Here is a 24,495-nt window from a genome sequence, read left to right on the forward strand (position 1 = left end):
AAAACTGTACTCATAGTCTGAATGTTTTTTTTAATTTCTCATATTATACAGTTGAAATATTAAGTTATGAAACCAACATCAGAAGTTACATTTTTTAAGACTACTATTTAAATATATAAACCAATGCTAATCAATCTAACATCGTGAGTAAAGAGTAATTCTAACCTCTCAATTCATAGTTTAATGAAATAGTACATTAATTGTTAAACACAAAAATACTAACTATATAACATGTAAAAATAAGTTGGATGTTCAAAATCCCAAAAACGTACGATCATTACAAGTTTAACTCTAAATTATAATTAACAAGTTACTAAAAAGAATAAAATTGTAAACTTATAAATAATAATTAACAAAATGGCGAATTTTTAAAATACTAAAAATTATGTCTAAAAGAAAATACCAATATCGATTGAGAAAAATTCATGTGCATTAAGGGTCAGCTGTTGTAATGCGGCTGCAAGATTCCTAACGAGACACCCTTGATGGTTATAGCATGATGTAACTTTGAATCTATATTAATAAGGAAATACAGGAAAGATTTACTTACTTCCAATGTCCCGATAATATTTTAAGATTTCAACAATCGACTAAATAATATACCGAGATATTGAGAATTTTTGCTTTCTTTGTGTGATGCGAAACAACACGCGCTATCCAATTTGTACAAAGAACAACTCTTGGGTAACCAAAACGAATAAAGAAAGACCGTCCATACGTTTGATCGAATGAGTAGGCAAACTAAATTCTAGAACGTTCGAGTAGCTGCGTTTGGACCTGTTATACGTAAAATCTCCCGTGCATATTTTCAATACTCCTTGAAGTTCATTTCAAACACATCCCTTTAAAAAAATAACTATATTTTTCATAACTTATGTTGCATGCACTGTAACCATCATAGACTTCTACGTCGAGACAGAACATTATCCTGGAGAACTGCAAGTGCGGTCGTTGAAATTGGAGAGATTTTGCATATTTTATTTTTACAAGAGTAAAAGAGACGATCGAGTCCGAGAATAGTTATTTAGAGAAAACCCATTGTGGTATCACTACTGTCCTCGGAATATACTCCGCCTACTTCATATGCGTTATCAAATCGAATGTTCCGTCTAGATGTATAAGCCTATGACTGTAATTGTCTATTCTAAACACGATAATAAATTAAATAATTGATAACTACAACTGAATCTTTTTTACTTATTCTTTAACTTTATTATCTCAAATTATTATGGTTTTTAAAAAAAAAAGTTTAATATAAATTCAAAAAACGAAATAGTAATGTATGTTTTCATATATATATATATATATAAATTCATATATTAATTATAATGATTTTTTACGTTAAATATTGTTTACGTGTAATGATCTTATTTCATTATTTTTTTAATTAAACAATAAGGAATAAAAGAAAGACTGACGTTTTATTTAAAACATACTGAATTTATTTAATATCAATAAATACATGTAAATATATGATAAACTTATTTAACTGGTTAATTTATTTTTTATAACTGTATTGTATGCAATCAAAAATATAATAATCTAACTTAATAATCTTAATTATCTGTAGAAATTAGATAAGAGTCAGCCTGTTCATAGTAGGTTGAAATATATATTTTGACGCACAGGGTACCGGATTTGATTTAGGGAACCAAAACATTTTTCTTGTGATTTTCTCATTGGTGATGTATATTTTCTGTTGAAAGCCAGAAATATCCGTCATTGGCTTAACCAAGAACCATCTTTGACTTTTTAACATGTGAAAGAGGGCCATTACCATTTGTGGCATGTTATGCTTGGGAAATAGAAGGATGTAAAAAATGATCTGTAGGGATTAGATATTTTCATAAGTTTAAAATGGTAGGTTTTGATTCCCTACATTTTTTGATTATTATTTTGGTTTCCCAAATAGTAGACATATGAATACATTTAGGTATTCATATGTGATGTACTAGGGCAGAGTTTCTCAAAGTGTGGTCCGCGGACCCCCAGGGGTCCGCGAACACATATCAGGGTTAGGTCTTTAGATGGGGGTCCGTGATTCATTTGACTTTGAGAACCTCTGTACTAGGGAGTTGATCAATGAAAGAATGGTGGATTATCTAGGTATAATTAATTTTGATTACATTATCTGTATGATTATATTAGTCAATTAAGAAAATTTTTAATATTTTTTTTGTTATAATTTTTAGAAATTCCTAAGAATCAAGTATGGCAGTTTATATGGTTCAAAAGACTGTTATGTCTTTTTGCACTTGTGGTTTATTGAAAATATTACCTGATTTATTTTTTTGTCGTCATTGTTTAACACTGCGATGTGATTATTGTGTAAGTCATGAAATAGATACTACATTTTGCCCACATTGTTTTGAAAATCTTTCTTCTACTGAAGCTAAGCATAAAAAGAATCGTTGTGCTTCTTGTTTAGAATGCCCAAGATGTTTTAATACTCTTTCAACAAGATCTTATTCTCGTCAAACAGATCCAAAAAAACCCCCTCAGAAATTGTATTATTTACTTTGTCTATTCTGTAATTGGCGATCACATGAACCTATTGTTCCGGATCAACCAACCTCATCAGGTAATTGGCCTATTTACAAAAATCCAAATGAAGCTCGAATTACCGAACTCATAAATTACTATAAATCGTTGACATTAAAAGAAATTTTTGATAAGCAAAAAAAGAGTACCAAAAACTATGGGCGTAATTATATGCATTTTTTGGAAAAATTTGGTTTGAATGCTATGATGGCAAGGAAACGTGCTGGTTTACCAAATTTTCCATTAGATGGGAATACAATCAATACACCTCAGCTTAGTTTAGCTGAAGCTGTAGAAGATGTCCCTGAACTTCCAAATGATATTTTTGAAGCTGATATAGATTTTAAGAATATTTCTACTTTAGAACAACGATTTGCAACTCCAGATTTTCAAGATGAAAATATTGATAATCTATATCCTATACGTAAACATCTTCATGTAAAACATTCACTTCGTTGTAGAGTTTGTGAACATAATGTTGTAAAACCGGAATATAATGCTGTGAAATTTAAAATAAAACACTTAGCTTATTATCATGTTCCTGAGATAAAAGTGATTAAATGTGATCCTTTACAACCAGGAAAAGTGAGTCAATTAATTTTAAAATTGTGTAATCCTGCTCAAACTTTAACAGTTGTGAGCTTTGAAAAATTAAATTTGTCAACTATTAATGAGGTGAAAGAAACCAGGCGACTTGAAAATGATGATCAAATACCACCAAAAAAATTACCTGAATCAATCAATATAAATTTAAGCCTAATAAATGATATTGTTATTCCTAAAGGCGAAATTAAAATTGCTGCCAGAGATGATACAGCTGAGTATGATGATACAAATGAAGTAAATATTGATATTGATGACCCAAAATATATCTCTTGGAGAAAAGGAAATAAGGTCGCTTTGAAATTTGAAATTCAAATCCCTGATAATGAAGAAATAAAAGCTAATGTTCAGGTGGGATTTGTTATGAATTTCACATATTTAGACACAATTCCACATGTTGCAACCTTGCCAAAACAACCACAAAGTGTATTAGTACCATTAAAAATTGTTTTGAATTTACCATCTAATATTTAGTTAAATAATTTTATAAACAAGCTATAATTTTACTGGTTCATAATAGTTTTTTCAAAACCATTTATAAGTTTAAATAAAACTAAAGTTAAACAAAGTTTTGTTATTTTATTTTTTCATATAAAAATTATATGATTAATAAATTTAGAGTTGAATAACTTGTAATTGTGTATACAAATGTATTTTATATTAAAAGTTTACTTGAAGCTTTAACATAAATTGTAACTATTTTGATGTCTTGTTCATTGTATAAAAATAAGATAAAGCATATATTTTTTACATCTATAAATTTATCAATTCAGAAAAGGGCGGTTTTGACTCTTTTTAATGTAATTTTTATCAATATAATAAAATATTATAAAAAAAGAAATATAGTTATCTTACATTAACTTGACAATATTAAATCTATATAATTACTAAACATTAAATTCCCTAAAATTTTTATTAAAATCAATACAGTAAAATTTCTATCAATTTTTATAATAGTTATACATTTATGTATATATATATATATATATAATCCATAACATTTATGAAACATCCAAGATAAATACACTCGTGGCTCTAAAATTACTGTAATACATAAAAAAAAAATTATTCCTTAATGGTGTATTTTTTAAAAAAATTGGACAGTTTTAATTTCGATTAGAGGGGTAGTACAATTTTTCTTTTATTTTACCAATATCTTAGAAATAGTCATTACACCATTACTCTTAAAATAATAATTATACTAAGAAAATTCGTTTTACATTTTCAACATTAAATTACCATGACTTATTTCAAAATATGTGTATCATCATATTGATACATACATTGTATCAATTGTATTTATACCATTAATACATTTTTTTTTTTTGTAAATAGTGTATACATACATAACTCTTTTATCTGATATACTTTTACTATTTATCTTTTATATCTTATAAGTATAACAACTTTATTTTATAAGGTGACATACATATTTAACTAGCTTATAGATTAAAAAATAGTCTAATTAAGAAAATAACTGGTCGAAAACAATTGTTGGACTAATATTACAGAACTTATTAACATTTTTGTACTTGGGAGGGAGGAATATTGACGTCGAAAATAATATAGAGATAAAAATGCAGCTTCTGTGCTTCACTTACCTTCAGTGCTATAAATAGTTATTAAGTTCTAAAATACTGGTACAAAGTTGTTATCTGCCAGTTATTTTTATCACTACGCAGTACTCTTTAATTTAATGTTGAAAATATAACATCGAACATTATAACACAAAAATAGGATATTTTTTTTTAAAGACAGTCATCTGCAAATAGAATGCAAGTCGTTGAACACAATTTTTTTAAAATTTATAGTACCTAATATAAGCTTTAATTTAACATATGTTTAAAGGACACAGTATTCAAAAGTTAACTTTTCGTGTAAAAGTTGCTATTTTGAATCCCCTCTTTAGGCAGGTTAACGATTCTCAAAAATATACTTAAGGGAAATAAATAAGGTATTTATAAAAAAAAAATATTTTTGATTTATCTATTTTGTAAAAAAATTATGGCAGTTTTAAGCAAAAAAGTTTTTAAACTTTTTTGCTCGAAATTTTAAATGTCGAAATTTTAAATGTCGAAATTTACTAATTTTAAAAATAGTAATATTTTGGGGAATTCCACTTTTAACGAAGAACGACGCAAGTATTATCAATTTTTAAGAATGTATGACTAAAATCAATTTGTGATCTTTTGACATGTCGTTGAGAAAAATCGGTTCAGTGAGAGTTGATAAAAAGTAGTGACAGACGCACACACACACAAAAATATAAATACATCATGATAAAATTAATACCTTCTTTGCTTCGTATCCAAGTTAAACATTAATTGCTGATTGTATAAAGAAAACACTTCTCAATTATTGTTGTTGTTATTATAAGAATAATATTGAGAAATATTTTCATATTAAAGATACGATATTGGTTCGATCGAACAGGTTTGTAAAAAACTCCCACCCATGAAAAAGTTCTATGAACCTAGTAAAATACCATAGTATAGATAAAATTTTATATATCTTGTTAAAATCGAAAATATACCAAAAAGAATTGTCTTATTATAATTATTATTTTAAGAGAAGTCGAGTGGCTAATATTAAAATAATCACTCTGTATACAACAAATTATAACCTCTAATAATTTCTCTGTAAATATTACAATACTGGATTATTAAATATCAATGTTATACTGAATTTAATAACTATTATAAGTATGAATTCATGTATTATACTTATTAATCATAAAAACTTGTAATCAGGATATAAATAGGGAAATAGTTCTTATTGCTTTTGAAACAACTCAATAACTCCTTTTAAAAATTAAACACTATCTACAGATTTGCATTGAAGAGTTTTTTAGATAGTAATTTCACTGTTAGAGATCATCTATACTCATTCTCACTGTGCTTAATTTTTAATATAAAATTGAATTTTCAAAATAAGTTTTGAAGTACAATTTTTGATTATAAAGATTAGAGTAATAATTATAAAATTATACATAAATAAGATAGGAAATAACGTGAGGATTTTTCTCGTCTACACGATTTTAACTGAAAAAAGTATCACAAGGGGCTTTACCATCCCCCCCCCCCCACCATTAAGTTCCTAAAAATTCAATTTTCTAGTTATTCTATTCTAGATTGTTTTTTAAAGCTTTTCACGAATAATATGTTTAATTAATTAATTAAACTTCCAATTAAACCTAAGAAATGAGTTGAAAAATGTAAATTTTATTATGTATTAATACATAATAAAGTTTTTACAATCATAATATAAATAAATTTTCAACATAACATTTGTACAACCTTTATATTATCGCTAAATTATTTTGTTTTAAATAAATGTAACAATAATTACATTTTAGGAAAACAATAAAATAAAATTGAGCTATATTAAATATTATTTGCTTGCTTTTATGGATTGTGAAGAAATAAATTTAGTCCTCCGAATATAAAACTCTAGCTGCGACTATACTCATGTCGAATGGCATTCATGGACTTACTACCTATTAAAAATCTTAGATATAAAAGAGCGTCAGTAAATATTTTTAATAGAAAGCAAAATATTTTTTTAAATATTTTGCTTTAACAGACCCAAGGTTGAAGGGGTGACAGGGCAGCGCGGTTTTTTGAAGGTTTCGTCATAACAGCAATAAGAAGGAGCTTAGCCCCCTGTCAAATAATGAATTATTCCCCAAAAATAAAAAATATATAAATGTTGTTAAATACATAGTAATTTTAGAGAATTTTAGAGCAAGTAGGAAATATAAATGACACCTTCAAAAATATTTTATCGACTATGGGCCTTACAGAAAAAAATTATAAATACAAATCTAATAAACACCAAACCTTCATGTCATTAATCTTCAAAATAATACTCTTACTCCTGGCATTCATAATATTATATAAGTAAAATAATTTTTTTTCTTTAATTAAAAAAAATGTTATTTTGCAAAATTTTATAATATACTACAATTGATCAATTGTAGTAATTGACCGAGCAAAAAGTTCAGGTCAGAAAACTGCTCCTTTGCCATACTGCGGACATTTTGTAAATATGTTTAAGATATAAGGTGTTTTGTAAGTAAGGAATCGGGTTTCTATTGTTCTTTTTACTTGAAACAACTGACCTGTTTTCTTAATTACTGAATACTCTTTTTATCTAGTGTACAGGTAGTGATATAAGTTTATTATTACATAACAACATTTTTTAATGTTTTATTTAATGAAAATGTTAGATATTTATTATATTTTTTAGTTAGAAACTAAACTCTTTTTTTTTTATTCATTAATGATAATTATTTTAATGTAATGATATCCCAGTGAAAACGCGGCCTTATTGAGTAGTACTCATGCTTGTCACCGGGAGCATTAATGTAGTATTGCATTGAAGGTCGTCTATGCGCACACCCGTACGCACATAATACTAACAGCAACGTCAGTCTTGCCCCCCATCGTAAGTACGTTTGGCTGGCGTCACTGTACACAATTTAGTTAATAAGTAATTTATTTATTAGGTGTATACCTTCTTATATAGGTCTTCTCTCTTCAAAAATTTTGTTCGTTACTCTTATCTTAAACAATCTTCATTCTCATAGTTTTCGATTACGTTCCACGAATTTTTCACGCCGGTCGATGGTGTATCGTTATACGAAAGTCTAAAAACTTGTGTTTAAGTGTTTATTTTGTTCTATTTGAAATAAGTATCCGGTGTGTGTTGTGAAAGTTCATTTTTTGTGTTTTCGTTTTTATGATAAAAGATTAAATCAATAGTAAACCCATTTCTCGTATTGGATTTTGTAAAATTTTAACAATTATTTTGATGAATGTCATAAGTCATGCAGGTAATATAATTAGTTAAATATTGTTAAGTTAAAAAACTTAAAAATAGACCTTAATAAATAAAAATATTTGAAACCTTTATCCTTAATTTGTTTAATAATAGTTCTTGAAATATCAAACATAAAATTTATGTTTACATTTCTTTATTCATTAAATTATTACTTTCCATTTTTTTAATTGAATTAAGCAAGGGTATCTAATGTAAAATATTTCAGTCATTCATTCTTATGTATATTATTTGTAATTAAATTTTTTACATTGATGTTATTTTTTATTCAAGTTAATTTTTAATTCATTATTAAAAGACTTATAGAAATATTTTGAATTAATTTCAACTAATCTTACAAATTATAAATTATTTAAAATTACAGATATTGTTCTCCAATCTATAGATCATAGAATAATACTAAGTATTTTAAATCACCATTATTATTTAAACTTTTTTTTAGTAAAATTATGTAGTTCATTTTAACATTTTAATAAAATAAAGACAACTTTTGATTAAAAAAAATTGATTCAATTACATTAGACAATAAATATTGGTATTAAAAATTGTTGTGAACTTATAATTGTTTTTAATTTTATATGGACTTAATTTTAAATGACTTTAAATTTTATATATTATTATTTAATTAATTTAATTGATTTTGGACATAAAATATTTGATCTATTAATCTGTACATTTTGAATTATGTCTTTTACCACATTTTATGCTCTTAAACAAACTTATTAAATATTTATTTTTTTCTTGATTTTTTTTAAAGAAACTCAAAGGTGTACGTTTGGAAAATCTGCCATGCGTCAACAATTTCTTTTCATTGTTTTTTGGCAGTGATGGTCATTATAATAGAATTTTTGGACAAAGGAAAGCCTCCATGAAAAATATGCAAAATGCCTCGTTATGCCCTTCCACACTTAGTATTGGTCATCTGATAAGGCATGACGACCGAATCAAACGACCAGCCACTGCGTTCAGCTGGGCTTCTGTACACCATTTCGAGCGCCCAAAATCGGTGTTCGTGTAATAGTTTATCTTGTAATCATGGCGTCGTCGCTCAATCGGCGGCTGCCGCTAGCATGAACCAAGAGCCTAATAATTACTGCAATTTGTCAGAATATAATCAAATTGCATCCACTGAGTTTAACAAATTAAATAACGTTTCAAGTTCTACTGTTGTGGCTAAAATTTCAAGTAGTATAGTTTCTACTCCAGCTGCTTATGTATCTTCTATTACTGTACCAAGTGGATGGAAGCGAATTAGCAATAGTGGAGAAATTTGTTATATAAGGTTAGTTTAAATAATACATATTTTATTGTGGAAAGCCATAGATATAAAAACTTTAAATTATAATGTATTAAGTGCTAAAAAGTTGATTATTTTGTGTTATTCACAACTTTNTAATGTATTAAGTGCTAAAAAGTTGATTATTTTGTGTTATTCACAACTTTCTAAATTTCAAAAATCCTAATGTATAGCTTAAATAATATTTTATCAATATTTTAAATATTTTAATAGGGACTCTGATGGTTCCTGATACTAAACTCCAAATCTTTATATGGAGATTTATTAATTAGTTTTATTTAAGAAACGGAAGGGTTCAGATACTATTGGTCTTAACCCCTAATAGATTTTTTTGTAATAAACTCAACTTTTATTATATAGAAGGTTATTTATTTTAATTTTCCATTTACATTTTGTATTTTTACACATAATTAATTTTAAATTTTAGAGTTAGATTAGAAAGGAATAGTATTAATAATTATAATTGTTGTTGAATAGGTCCATAGTAATCTCTGTAGTAAATTATATTTTTCATACTACAATTATTATTTTTTAATTGTAAACATGTTATGTTGAACAATTTTTCTCATTTTCTTTTGAACAATACTATATTTTTGATATTATGATTATAACTGATTAATTTAAAACGTTGCAAAAAATGTCTTCTTGTCTGAAAAGTTAAAAAAAAAATTTTGCCTTTTTTAAAAATGACTATTATTTTATTTCGATTAAACTTCATAATCATAAAAATTGCATTTTAAATTCGATTTATTTTGTAGTTGAAATATTATCTCATTGTTTATACTTTATTTTATTATTAACTAAACAGTATGATTTTAGTAAAATGGTTAAAGACTTAACTAAATAACAAATAAATCATGATATTTAAAGAGCTACAAAAGGATTGACATTTTTTATCGTCCTAATTTTCCAGAAATTGCAATGGTGTCACGATTAGTTACGCCTTTGACAAAATCCTTTAAAATGAACCCGAACTACCCTGGTGAGTTTTCGGTAGGCTTTATTAAGAATACCGCCACTAAGTCGGACAAAAATCTGACCTATAATAATATATTACGCCATAGGGTGTCTAAATTATTATACGGGTTGCGTCTTTTCCACTGAAATACACCAGTTTTGTAGAATACAATGAAAAAACACCTGGGTTATTGTCCTTTTTGGAGGTTCTTTTACCCTCAAAATTAGACCCTAACATTGTAAATTATCCAGTTATGTATGTAACTCGTGTAAAAAAAAGTATGTGACTACTATAGAAGCCAAATGTGAAGTAACAGCTACAAATTAAGCATTAATTAATGCGAGTTTAAAACACTGAATAATTTGTTATCAATTCGAATCTCCTAGCAAAAAATTTACGTTTAGCTATTTTTATGAACAAAATAAATTTATAAAGCATGGGTGTTTGTTTTAATTGTAATTTCGTGTTATACAACAGGTCAAAAAATACATATAATTAACCATAATTTTAATAGCTATAGTTATTAAAAATTGTTAATATAGTAAACATTTTCCAGACTAAAGAAAATTTCTATAAATAAAAATTTAGTTCAAAATTTAATATTAAAGTTTGCAATGAGATGAAATTACATATGAAAAAAAACATAACTAAATATTCAAGATGTTTTGAAAGGTATTATATAAAAAAATTGTACACCTTCAATAACCTTATACAATGAAAATTTAACTTCCGTAGACCTTGTAGAAGGTTTATTGCCCTATCCCAAGGTTTACCTTAGTATAAAGGTCTTGTTTTTTGCTACTTCTTATACGATAATCTATTTTTCATTCACGTATTAGTAATATTAATAAAATTATTACTATTTGTTAATTATGTAAAAAAACAAGATATATTTAATTCTTCGATGTATTTATTTTAAGTTTCGATTTATTTAATTTAGAATTCATTGAAACAGAACTTTCCAAAAATTCAAGTTTAAATAAAAACTTTTTACATGTCATTTTTATCGATTTATTGATGTCAATAATCCTAGACTCTTTTTTTCCTTAAAAAACTAGTGTCTTCTGAACTCATTTTCATATACACCATTGCGTGAATATTCGTAAAAATGTCATTATGAATGTTGTTAAAAAAAAAACGACGATTTTTTTATTTTAAACTTTCTCTTGAGATATTTATTTTTTTAAAGCTATGATTTAACTCTCAAACGGTCAATGAAAAAAAGGTGCATTAATTTTATAATGTAGCTTATAATTGGTTTTTTGACAAAAAAATGAATATTTTATTGGGTGGTCGAGGGTTAAAGACAATCATTAGAAAAGTAAATAAACATATTTCAAGTATAAAATATTATACGATATTCTACGATTTCCTCGGATACTAGTTTGCTTATAAATATTAATTAAGTTTGTTAATAGCGAATGAGTTAATTGCCATTGATGACAGCTTCATAACATATTTGTTTATAACAGAATTTTTTATTGTTAATAAGTAAACTTTTGATTGTTTCGAGGTGATTCAATAAAATTATTATTTAAAATTTCGTGAAAAAAAGTATTTTTGTTTATTGTATTAAAATTATTATTTTATGATAATAATTATTATAAAATAATAGTATTTCTAAAATAATACAAATTAATTTTTAATTAAAAATTTTGCTATACGTTAAACATTTTTTATAGTTATTGAAAATAATAAACATTTCTTATTTGTAGAAAATGTGTTTTTTCATTATTCAATTATAATTGTGTAATAAAAAACAATACATGATTGTGTGAAACATAAAAAAAATTTCGTGGTCACTTACTAAATAACAGTTTTAAAATTTGGATAACAAGTGAACTAAGTTTGAAATAGCATTAGAAGTAGAATTTTTTATTTTTTAGCTTATACAATAAAAGTTGTTTTGTATGTGTTAACTCTAATGATTTCATTTTTATGAATAAATACTTTTCGTAAATAGAACTTTAGATGTATTTTTGATTATAACATTTTGACGAATAAGTAAATATTTTTTTTCATTGATAAAGAATTGAAGTTCTTATGATTAGTCGTTCATTTAACAAGTTTAGGGTTGAATCGTCAGCAGGTAGTTGTTCCTTTAGGATTGTATTGATTACTGACTAACCGAATCAATTAACCACTGTCGCTGGTGGGAAGCGTCCAGAATGACGTCATGTTGTATTAAGGTCGTTTTTCTTCCCCTCTCCAAACGTTTCAGCAACTTTTAAAGGATTTGTTAGCACCTAAGGGTTTGATAAAATCATTTAAACACTGGAAAAAAAACATTGGAGTCATTTAGTTAAATTTGATATAATTTAAGCTTTTTACTGTAAACAAACATTAACTAAATTTCAAAGAACATTTAATATTTTTTATTTATTATCATATTATTTTATATTTAATATTTATTTCTCATAAAAATAATTGACCAAAAAAATTATAATTACAGGTTTTAATTTTTAGTTGAAAATATCTTAAATTTTTGTCAAAATTAAAATTTTATGTAGTTATTTTGAAAATTTTCTAAGTTTGTAATAGTTGCTTATGTATTTCTATATATAATCTTTTAAGTGCAAATATTAGTGTAATTCATAATTATTAATTATGAATGTGTCATTAAATTTATTAAAGCGTAGTTCAAATTGTTAGTGTTATCGTGTATGAATCAAAACAATTTTTTTTTGTTTAATGGTTTTTATAAAATTTTAACTCTTAAATATAGTGTCTAACAATTAAATAATTTGATTAAGATTTTATATTTATTATAACGGTCGTTAAAATTTTATTTTCAAAAATCTACACATGATTTAATGATTCATTACAAAAACCTTTAAATTGCTTCTCTCTGAACATAATTTTTTATAACATAAAAGTTAACTGCCAAATTGTGAAATGATAATTAACAAGTTAATAATTATACCATAAAACTTTCTATGTAAATTAATTAAGTTGTAAAATAACTTTTTTTTATCAACGTTTAATGTTCACTAGTAGCATAATTTGTTATTGTTATTAATGAACTTTTTTTTGCGCTGAGGAGATAATTTTAAACGAAAATCTATTTATATTTTTCACGTGTTCTTAAAAACCAAGTTATGTAAACGAATGATAAAGTGTTTATCCTTTCCGTTCGAACTTTATTTATAGCCCCGAGCGATTACACCCGGTGTGATCGTCGCCTCCGTGTCTGTCTTATTGATTTACTCTCTCGGAAGAATACAGTCGCGCGACCACCACTGCCGTCTCTCGCCCGTTCCAGGATTTCTTTTGGGTTATGTAATGTTACGACATTTGATCCAATAGAGATGGCTTCTCATCTGCTCGGCCACCTCTTTCCACCCCCTGGTGACTTTTTGCCCGGATAAACCCCCTTGCGTCCTCGTCGTTTAATGCGCTTTATTGATGTTTAGTATTAAAAGAGCTGTGTCCATTGCGCGCAATCAACTCGAGCGCTTTCACCCTTGTAGCTGGTAAATGCGAATTAATTTCTTTAACGACCTTTTATCAGTTTGCTTCTTCCGTTATCGGCACGCTGTCTGGTTCCGCAAACAATGATTTGAGCCGGTAAGCGGTAGTTAATAATAATCAGTGCATATTATGCACTAAGAACGAAAAAAGTGATGAAAAAACCGGTTGTATTTTGTACTCCTTAGTGCACACAAACGCACTCGTATAAGTTGTATAATAGCTGTTGTTAGTGCAATATTACCGGCACTGACCACTTAATCGTTCGCTTTTTTTCATCTATAAGAGAGGAGTAAAGGAAGAATGCGTGTTTGTAAACCGGTCCGTGTTGAAAGAGGCTGGAAAATCAGTGCGTATCGTAAAAAGAAATATCGAAACTTCATACTTAAAATAAACGTTTTTGTGTATCTATTCATTTTTGAATTTAAGTCGAATGGGTGTAGTAAGGCTATTTTCAATGTTTTTTTATTAGTGACAGCAAGGTCATTAAGATAACTATATTATTTTAAAAATTATCAGATACTTCAGTATCATCACCACTTGTATCATTCATCAAACTAGTATTTTTTATTTTCGTTGATCTTGAACTATAGTAATAAAATAAATTAATTTATAACCATCTGAAAGTGATAACTTTTATCCCCTTGGCGATTATTTAATTAGGTAGTGTTCAAATTAGAGTAGTTTGGACACACTTGATATGCCTCTCGATCCCAAGAATACGGAGAGAACAATGTAGTTTTATTCATAGGCTTCGATTTTTCTTCAATATGGATTAATTATGAGGTGAAATTTAAATGTTTTGAAATAAGCCGTAACGCAAAACATTTGTTGTTACAACTGTGTGTGTAGTTAAAAAATATTTTTATTTCCCATCTTTATCGGGTAACCACGATTTTCATTTGAAAAACGTTTAAGCACAAACATCTGTTAATTGAAATTTAAACCCACCGAACTGCCAGGATTCCATAAAATAATTAAAATATTTCGTCACATCGCTAATAATTAAAATAAACTTGATTTAATATAGTATACATATAAAAGTAAAAAAAAAAAAAAATCGGATTGTTTTTGTTATAATGGTACACGCCGGTCTGGTTCGACTTAATTTATTTTACATCAATTTTTACCGACTGCAAGTTTGGATGGTGTGCCATCCTTTTTAAGTCAATAATTGATTTTTATTTTTAGAAAACATTCGGTAGTCTATATTCATATATAGACACGCTTTCACTTATGAACAAAACAAAAATGTTAACCAAATGTACTACATGCGTTGTTATCGTTAAACCTTTCACTGTAAGCTTTAGTGCATTGTTTAATCATGATTCACGACAGCCTTATTGCCTTACATCTTTTCCGTCGTAAAACTCGTGACGGAGAAATCGTGGCAACGATTTCGTGTTAAATATTTTGTACATGTTCCGTGGGCTGTGTAGGTGATTAAGATTAACAAGAGTTTCTTACAATGCTGCACAATATTTTATCGTCCTGATAATCTAATAATTATTCAATATTAGTTGTCTTTTTTTTTTTTTACCCGATTTTCGCAAGAATAAAATTATTAAAATTAAGCGAGCCTTTAAAAAAAAAAAATATTGCACAATATTTTTTAATAATTCGGTTTTGAAAAATCGTACGTATTTCATCAATTTTTGTTAGTCATAAACAAATGGACATAAATAACTTTTTAATATTCTACCGGTTTTATAGTTTATCGCATGGAAAATTTGCAAATAATTATAAAGTAAATTATTGATACATAATTCTTGTATGAATAATTAATTCATTTCAATTCAAACGAGCAAATAAGCGTACCTAAATTAACATTTTATTTTGGTCTTGGTATTTTATTATACACGGTTAATTACTAATTACTTATCGAATTAAATAATATAATGATCTCTAAGAATTATCAATATTTAAATTTCACTCTAATCCAATAGTTTGACAATATCGATTGTAGTGAATAAAATGTTAATTTAATTTTGACTCTCTTGTGTTTACTTCAAGGTTTCATGTTACTCTTCTTTCTTATCATAAGAAATCGTGATGTTAATATTGTCCGAGACTGTCATGTCGTGACTATTAGACCTCATTTAATTGGTTGATGCGGTCGACTTCACGACTATTCCATGATCACTTTCCCTATAGTTAGGTTGTCAAAAATAGTGAGAAAGATTATTTTATAAATATATTTAATTTGTTTGTATTTTTACCTATTAGGAAAAAAAAAGTGGTTGAAATAACTAATTATGGGTGGCTATTAATATGTTTTAATTTTTGGCGATTGTAAATCGATATAGAGTGCATATTTACTCTACTTGACATATAATGCCTTATTAATAAATTATTTTAGTTAATTATTATATTTTCTCGTATAAAATAAAATATTAATAGTCATTAGCTTATAGCTATTATAGAACAACGTTTTAGTTCTTAATTTGTTTATGATGGAATAAAAATTAAAAAGCAAATTAATTTATCAATTGCTGACAGTACATAACATTGTGGAGGATATACAGATTTATTTATTTATCTATTTATTTTAAGGTAATTCATTATTCTTTGTCATTTTTTTCTCTTGACCTCAAATAACAGTATATTATAAAAAATAATGTTCTCTTTCAGTATAGCTAAAACATTGTTGCTGAAACGAAAAATTTTAGAATATTTCACCTTCTTTGTACTAACTTCTTATTATTGTGAAACTTTTATTGCATTACTTCAGTTTTGAAGTGTACTCACAATAACATGCATATGAAAGGCATCTTTTCAAATAACAAAGCAATTGGGTTCTATTGAAAGGATTTTTATTTTGTAATTCAAACCTGTTATGAAGAAATCGCTTCGTTTTGATTTGTCTCTTAAGTTTACTTGCAAAAATATTTTCATAAATAATCACCAATGAATACTCTTACGCCGGCCTAGCACAGTGGACTATTAGGGTTCTGGATTTAAATAACGATTTTATACGTCGTTTTTGATCAAGAAAAGTTTATCTTCAGTTTATACAAAAAAAAAACATAATATCAAATCCCATATAAAATACTTAACTTTTTATATACAATGGTTTAAAAATTAGGCTGTCTAACGATAGAACCCATATTTAAGATTTTTAACTCTTAAAAAAATATTACGGTTTCTTACTCTTGTCTAAAACTTTTCATTCATATAATTATTCGTTTTTTATATTCATCTATATAACACGTATTATACTTCAGTTTTCATCTTTATTACGTTGTAGGTGTTGTGATCGTTTTGACTTTCAAATGTTATATTTTCGTTGAATTTGATTTTATATAAAAGAAATGAATCGAATTTACTTCGAAAGCGCACAAAGGAAATTTTATTTAATAGTTGTTTTAATAATGAAATAAAATGCAAAGTGTTAGTATAAAAATAACTTACGCCTTTCACCCGGAGGGTTGGTTCTTGTTATTTCAACCGTGACGTTCAGGGGTGACCATAAGGCGTATTTCCTTTTTACAAACAACGATTACTGTTTTTTAATAGATGCATTAAAAAAAAAAAAAAAATGCACCGTTATTTTTCTTATTTATTAAAATTTTTACTTTGAAACATATTCACCTAACATTCATTAGTATTCTTAACGATAATTAATATTTATTATAATTATTATAGTATGTTTGAAATTAATCAAGTATATATTTGCATTATGTTACAGTCCTAGCAATACAGTTCTAAATTCTTTGGATCAAGTCAAGACTTATTTAAAAACTCAGGGTACCTGCAAGTGTGGTCTTGAATGTCCATTACATAGTGAACAAGTCTTCAATTTTGATGTTACGGTAATAAATTCATCTATAATACTTATTGGGAAATAATTTTGTTGGAAATGTTTGACCCTCTTTTAAATACGAAAAAAATGTCCACCCTTCTATGCGTGTTAATAATAAGCGTTGCTGAGAAACCTATAGGCAGATGTTACTCTTATGGTTAGTCTTTATATCACACTCTTTCTTCCTGTTCACTAAAACAGCTGCTGTTCTGGGTTCTCGTAATAGAAAAAAATCTAAATTTCATTGCCATGCCAGTGATACTCAAACTACCAATCAAATGGTTTATTTTTATTTCAAATTTTCTTACTTATTTTACTAATTTTTTTTTATCATTATTTCAAAAAAAAAAAAATCGTTAAAAATAAATTAAAAAAATTCCTTGTTTCATTTTCATTTCTGATTGTGTTCTTTTAAAATATCACATAAAAGACGTTTGAAAACAATTGTTAAATGATATTTTATGGTATTAGATCATTTTAATTAATACAATTTACATTTATTAATTAATATATAAAATGTATATCCCTTTATTAAAATTTTCGTTTAATCTTTCTATTTGACTTTTGTCAAACGTGTTTTATTAATATTTATTTTTTTTAATGGAATTATTATTATGTTCGTTTTAACATCCTGTTGTTTCGTTAACATTCAAGACAATCAATAGTATTAATAAAATTTTTCAGATTATTTCATCGACCTCCTTAAAAGTAGCTACTAGTCTATTAATAATATTTGACTGTCCATTTTTAAACATCTTTATATAAATTGAAAACGTGTATTAACATAATTTTCGAACGTTTTGAATCTATGTAAACACAATTTAACTAGTTATATAATTAAAATTTTATTCTGTACTTATGATAAACGACTAAGAAATGTTGTTTATTGTTGCACCAATAAAATATCATAACCGTGTAAGCTGTAGGCGTTTCATAAACCGGTTTGTTATGGAGCTTCGGTACAACCGGTTCTGTTGATTCATCATAATATCTAAGCGTTTATCAAGTGGAGTTAATTTGTACGTTGCACTCATGGGGGCCCAAGTAAAATAATTGTTACTTTTTTAGTTAACCTGTTATCGATTGATGATATTATCATTTTATCTTACTTAATATTTTACATTGTTTTGTTTTGTTTTACTTATAAACATTATGAATGGGTTACATACATAGACAAACACTAACTCATTTTTTTTGACCAAGTATTAAAGTTTATTACACGATAAAAGTAACATCTGTTATAATTTTAGAATAACTGTCATAATACTTTAAGGTGATAACTGAAGCATTTATTTTGTTATTTCTTAGATTTTTTATTTTTAAATTTAATATATTGAGATGTTTAAATCACTTTTAGAAATATTACTTTACACAACTCTTATTAAATTTAACGTTACTACAAAAAAATTAAAGTAATACGAAGGTCGTATTTATTTAGTGTACATTTTATGAAAGTAAAAAATTATTAAAAAATAATAATGTGTTATCAAGATGTCTGTGATAGATAGACCAAAACGGTCAGTTTGTTTTGTTTCCCGTCATTGTTTTTTTTTTTGAAATTGTAATTATCTAATTTTATACTTTTTTTCTATACACTTAGATTAGTTAGTGAAATATTAGTGTTTTTTGATTATTTATTCTGGAATTTATCCAAGAACACTTATATGATCAAAATATTCATTGTTGAGTATCTGATCGTACACGCTAATAATAGTTTGAGAACAAGCGCCAGCAAATAATTTAAGTATTTAAATTTATATTTTACGAATTGGCATTAATCCGCATACATATGTCATCTTTTTCAGTTCTGACTGGCATTTAGGTTTTTAAAATAATATTTTATTTTGGATAATCTGTTTGTGCGAAATTAAAAAAATAACATATTAAATATAATAAAAGCTGAAGAGACTAAATTCCATACATATTGTCTCATAGTCTAAGTAAAAAAAAAATAATTTTTTTTTTTCTGTCTAATGTTTCTAAATTCCTTTTCAGTATTAAGCATTAATAACAATACGATTCATTATCTTGATGATTATGAATAATAAATCAAATTTATTTTGCTAAATACCATTTAATTAAACGGTCCTTATTCATTGGATTGTTATCCCTATTGTTTTTTATTTCAATTTTTTTTTTATTTTATTAAGTTTTTAGGATTTTAGAAACCCTTTAAAATTCTAGTTTAATAAAATTTAGGTTATTCTCTGAAATTCATGCTACTTTGATATTCTTGATTAGTTTTTACTTAAGTTGGTTTTGTTGAACTTCAGACAATTTATTCTAGGTTTAGACACCAACAACTTGATTATGGGTGAAATTTTGTGTTGTGTATTTACTGAATATTAGTAAAAATACTAACAAAGGTTAATGTAGGATCCTTTTTTATATGTTCTCAAAATTTTAATAATCAGATTAAACTAAATTATTATAACTGATACACTTTGATTTTTTTGTCTTTATTTAATTTTTCGTAATGTAAGTATCTAATCGTTTTCTTATCTATGAAATTATCAAATAGATTTTAATATTTTAAGTTCTTTTTAAATTCTGTGAAGTCATTATTGAGTAGTTTTGAATTTTTAAATAAGATGTGACCATAAACTTCGATAATAATGTTATTATTAAGTGCTAGAAATCTATAATAAACTTGAATTCGTACAATGCGTGTTGCTCGACCTTGATTTTTATTACAAAGAGCCTTAATAATTATTTAGGCGTAACGTAGCTATTTACCATCTTAGACCTTGACAATTCCGCATTTGAATTTAAAATTAAAAAAGACACACCTACTCACTTGTCTATCAACAAAGAAATATATATGTATAAAAAATTTAGCGAGAACACCCTTGAATTATGTTTAATACGATTTTTTGCTAAAATTTCAGGTGTTAGCTAAACCAACTTCTGATTTAGACATTATGACAAATCTGTGTAATCATAAAAGGAAAATGATGTTTAACAATGTTGATAATAGATTTGGAAAAAGTTCTTATGAATTGGCTGATAATCGTAAAAAGAGAAAAATGTCTAGTATTCAACAACAGTTTTCATATCCTTCATATGATGGTGATAATACTATTGAAAAAGAAAACTATTTACATTCAATGGGTTCTCAACAGGTAATCAAATTTAAATTAATTTTTGAACTAGATTTTCTCTCAATAATTTATTGAGTTTTTATTATTTTTTAATATTTTTTGTAGATGCAATGGCCAGATGTTTGTGCTGAGACCATCAATCAAGTGAAATTTCATCCTTCAACATCGGATTCATTATTACATTCTCAAATGCATCCCATTATGACTCAAAATTCACCTACCTTGATGAATTCTCAAGGAACTGTAAGGTCTACATCTCAAACAATGATGCCTAATTCTCAAGGAACTACGCCATCCTCTAATCAAGAACTTCCTATGTTAAATATTCAAGGTGTAGATATCGAAAATTCTAGACACTCACATTATCCAAATAATTACTATAACTTGGAAGTAGATTATGATCAAACTAATAGAAATGGTTTAAGGTACAATTCTCCTCCTAACCGATCTCATGACATGGATACTATTCAACCAAATTTATCTTGTCAAACTAATCACCATCAATTTAATTGTGATACTAATTCACAAGAGTTTTATCACAAGAACAATATGTATCAACATGAACAAATGCAATATAGTAATTATGATAGCCAAAGAATTCAAAAAAGTTTTAATTGTTCTAGTCATTGTGAACAGTATTGTAATCCTGGAGAACCAAATCCTAGTTATGATAATCAAATGAATCCATTTCAACAGACATCTCAGCCACAGCTACCAAGAAATCATGGATCTACCAACCATCAGTATTTCCAACAAATGTATCAAGATCAAAACAATTATCAAACAGAATCTTATCCAGACAATAATAATGGACAGCGCGATGAATTCACATCACATTATCAATTTGAGTCTAATACTCCATCTCAGTGCCATCACATAGATTGTAATTGTAAAACATGTATTCCTAATAAAAATACTGTGGAAAAACCTATCGAGACTTCACAAATAAAGCCATTAGTACCTCAGTTAAAGTCAGCTCAATCTCAAAATGATTACCAAAATACTCAAACTACTATGAAACCTTCTATAACATCTCAAAATAAATCTACACCCCCTTGGCAATTAAATAAGTATAACCAAACAACACAAGTTGTCACTCAAGATACCTCCAAAAAGTTAGTTGAAGAACGAGTGCCTCCTATTAATTCACAAACACCTCATATCAATGTCAGAGCAGAAGATAGAATTCGTAAACCAATTAAACAGTTGAATAAACAACCAATTTACAGTAAAAAACCCAAATCACCATCCGAAGAAAACATTTATCCTTCCTTTTTGGATGATCCTAGTGGTTATTTAGCTCAACAAACTGCTTTACTTAATAGTACAATTAGTACAAATTCATTCTCACCATTATCTCCTCCTATCCAATTACAAAAACCTGAGAAGCCAAGATTCACTACAAATGTTACAACTATGGCTAGTGGTAAAACTGCAAGCTGTAATACAGTTACATCAGTATTAGCTGGTAGAACTAATACATCCGTTGTCACTGTTAATACTTCAGAAGAACAGGCAATACCTGTTGGACAACAAAATGTTCCTAATAAAACTCCTTTAGAAATGGTGCAAAGTGTAGTGAGTAGTATTCAAATACCTCCTACATCTGAAAAACAGGATAATGTACAACCAAGCCATATTTTATTTACAAGTAATGGTCAACTAATGATGGCATCAACTAAAATTCAATCACCAAACACTTCTCAAGTTCTTTCTGCCGTACAGCAACAAGTGCAACCCACTGTTTTAGTTAACACGCTGCAAGGAACTCAAGGAACATTACTACTTCAACCTGGTAATGTTATGACAGTAGATCAAGTTCAAGTGCCTCAACTTACAGTTACAACTGGAAATGTTGACACTGGATCATTTTCACCCAGGAGTTCTAATTTATTATCATCACCAGACTGCAAGCGTAAAATAAATAATGTCAAGAAACGTAAATCTCCTCAAATTTCCCCTAATCAGAGCAATTCCAATGTAATGTTACATTCTCCTCAGCAAAATTATCACCAACCCGTTGTTCAAACATTAATACTACCTAATAAAACTACTCAGTATAGCAATCAACAGCTTATTACTAATGTGTTGCAGCCAGTTAGTCTTGTTCATAATGTTCCTGCAATTCAACAATTTATTGTTCCAACAAACCTTGGAGGTGTTGTAATGACAGACAATACTATATTGCAAGATGGTGTACATTTAAATGTTTTAACACCATTTGCAAATACTGGACAAAATATATTACCTACTGGTATGGTATTGAGAACAGCTCAAACACAACAAAGGCACCAGCAAAATAATCAATTTATAGTCAATAGTGTTGGACAACTAAGTCCAATTTTGACTGCTAATTTAAATCAAACTCAACATCAAAGTCAGAATAGAAGTCAGCAACAAAATGAAATTATACATGTAGTACCTTGTTCTGTACAACAAAGTCAAGATAATACAACAGTTGTTCAACAAAATACAACTATAGTTCAACAGCAAATGACAATGGTATCTGGACAACAAAGTAATGAGCAAAGCAATTTGTTAATTAATGAAAAACAAGGGCAAAATTTTATTTTAGCTGACAACAAGCAGCATGGTTTTATTTTAAGTCCAAAAGATAAGCAACATACTGGTACACATTACATATTAAATAATGTAAATTCGGAAAAAAAAACACAAAGCTTTATTATTACTAGTCCAACTTCTAGTGAAAAACAGTTGTGTGGAAATTTTATTCTAGAAAAATCAAACTCTTCAGGAAATTTTATTATAACTACCACTACTCCTGATAAAAGTTCAAAATTTTCAAAACATTCAGTATCAACACAAACTGCTGCTGGACAACAAGTTCTACAAATTTCTCCAACATCAACTTTATTAGTTGCAACTAATCGTAATTCTTATGTCGGTAGTCCACCTGATACAACAACATTAAGTCCTGTTAGTGGTCATAGTCCTCCAACAAAAGTTGAGATGCCCTCAAGTTCAGTTACTGCCGACTTAGATGCTGCTCTGTCTCCATCTTCAACGTTTTCTGATATACACAACAGGCAACCAATGGTACATTGTATTTCAAGTAGTAATGTTGTTGATTGGTCAGATAATTCAACTGATGAAAGAAAAACTGTATCAAGTGCTTCTGGTTCACCTAATATGTATTCTGTTGAACATGCATACCCCAGATGTAAGTTTTTAATTTTAATAAAAAGTGATAGTAATAATTTTGAGTTTATCCATTTTTTTTAGGATAAATACTGTAATGATAGAGATTGTTCAAAATCATTAAGATCAAGTAGAAACGTGAAGATTTTAACTTGTCCAAGGAGTAATGACTTTTTTTTTTAAAAGTGGTTTCTATGCTTTAATAACAGTTTCATTACTATAAATTATCTCATCAAGTTCCTATGAATACTTTAATTCATCTGTATTATACATCTTTTAGAAGTGTAAACATGTCTTATAAAACTAAACTAAACTAAAGAATGTCAATGTAATATTTGTTCTAAGGAAACATGCTATATGATTATTAGAAATAAAAAAGTATTTCATCGTAATCAAATATTTTCCTTACCAATTATTTTATAAATTTTCTATGAAAATTACCTCTTAAGTAATGTTGCAAAGTTGTTCAGCAAACAAGTCCTATTATGGAACTTAAAAAAAAAACAATTACAATTGTTGGTATTTAATTGAATATTAATGGCTTTTTTAATTAATTTAGTTATACTTTCATGTAACATTTTTTTAAATACAACTTATTTAAATTAGATTCCATCCTGCTTAATATTAATGAAAAATAGGTTTTAAATATTTAAGTATACTTAAAATATGAGTGGTATTACAATTTTTTTAATATGTTAGTAAATATTTTTATTAAAATCAAATTTTA

General features: G+C 26.9%; 2 protein-coding genes across 5 annotated transcripts in view; both read left to right on the forward strand.

The window, feature by feature from the left end:
• Nucleotides 1-24,495, forward strand: part of LOC126904125 (uncharacterized) — a 27,513-nt gene extending 3,018 nt beyond the window's left edge. The window contains exons 1-6 of one of the 2 annotated variants that reach the window (XM_050682856.1): nucleotides 7,562-7,978; nucleotides 8,741-9,265; nucleotides 17,395-17,518; nucleotides 20,397-20,630; nucleotides 20,715-23,790; nucleotides 23,853-24,495. In XM_050682856.1, coding sequence (XP_050538813.1) covers nucleotides 8,916-9,265; nucleotides 17,395-17,518; nucleotides 20,397-20,630; nucleotides 20,715-23,790; nucleotides 23,853-23,854 — 3,786 coding nt within the window. In that variant the 5' untranslated portion in view covers nucleotides 7,562-7,978; nucleotides 8,741-8,915 and the 3' untranslated portion in view covers nucleotides 23,855-24,495. Of the gene's footprint in view, nucleotides 1-7,561; nucleotides 7,979-8,740; nucleotides 9,266-17,394; nucleotides 17,519-20,396; nucleotides 20,631-20,714; nucleotides 23,791-23,852 lie in introns of those variants that run through there. The other variant, XM_050682857.1, reaches the window with a different exon arrangement.
• Nucleotides 7-3,712, forward strand: LOC126904129 (dynactin subunit 4-like). Of its 3 annotated transcripts, none has more exons than XM_050682869.1 (2): nucleotides 7-143; nucleotides 2,193-3,712. In XM_050682869.1, the coding sequence occupies exon 2, from the start codon at nucleotides 2,212-2,214 to the stop codon at nucleotides 3,616-3,618; it is 1,407 nt and encodes a 468-aa protein (XP_050538826.1). In that variant the 5' UTR covers nucleotides 7-143; nucleotides 2,193-2,211; the 3' UTR covers nucleotides 3,619-3,712. The 3 variants fall into 3 exon arrangements, with proteins under 3 accessions (XP_050538826.1, XP_050538824.1, XP_050538825.1); XM_050682867.1 differs by lacking the exon at nucleotides 7-143 and adding an exon at nucleotides 1,148-1,280; XM_050682868.1 differs by lacking the exon at nucleotides 7-143 and adding an exon at nucleotides 1,320-1,464.

This window comes from Daktulosphaira vitifoliae, unplaced genomic scaffold (assembly GCF_025091365.1).
Source record: "Daktulosphaira vitifoliae isolate Bord-2020 unplaced genomic scaffold, ASM2509136v1 Scaffold_4, whole genome shotgun sequence".
Classification (NCBI taxonomy): Eukaryota; Metazoa; Arthropoda; class Insecta; order Hemiptera; family Phylloxeridae; genus Daktulosphaira; species Daktulosphaira vitifoliae.

Bases quoted from the DNA above. Each gene is read 5' to 3' on its own strand.
- LOC126904129 (XM_050682869.1), top strand. From the start codon at position 2,212: ATGGCAGTTTATATGGTTCAAAAGACTGTTATGTCTTTTTGCACTTGT.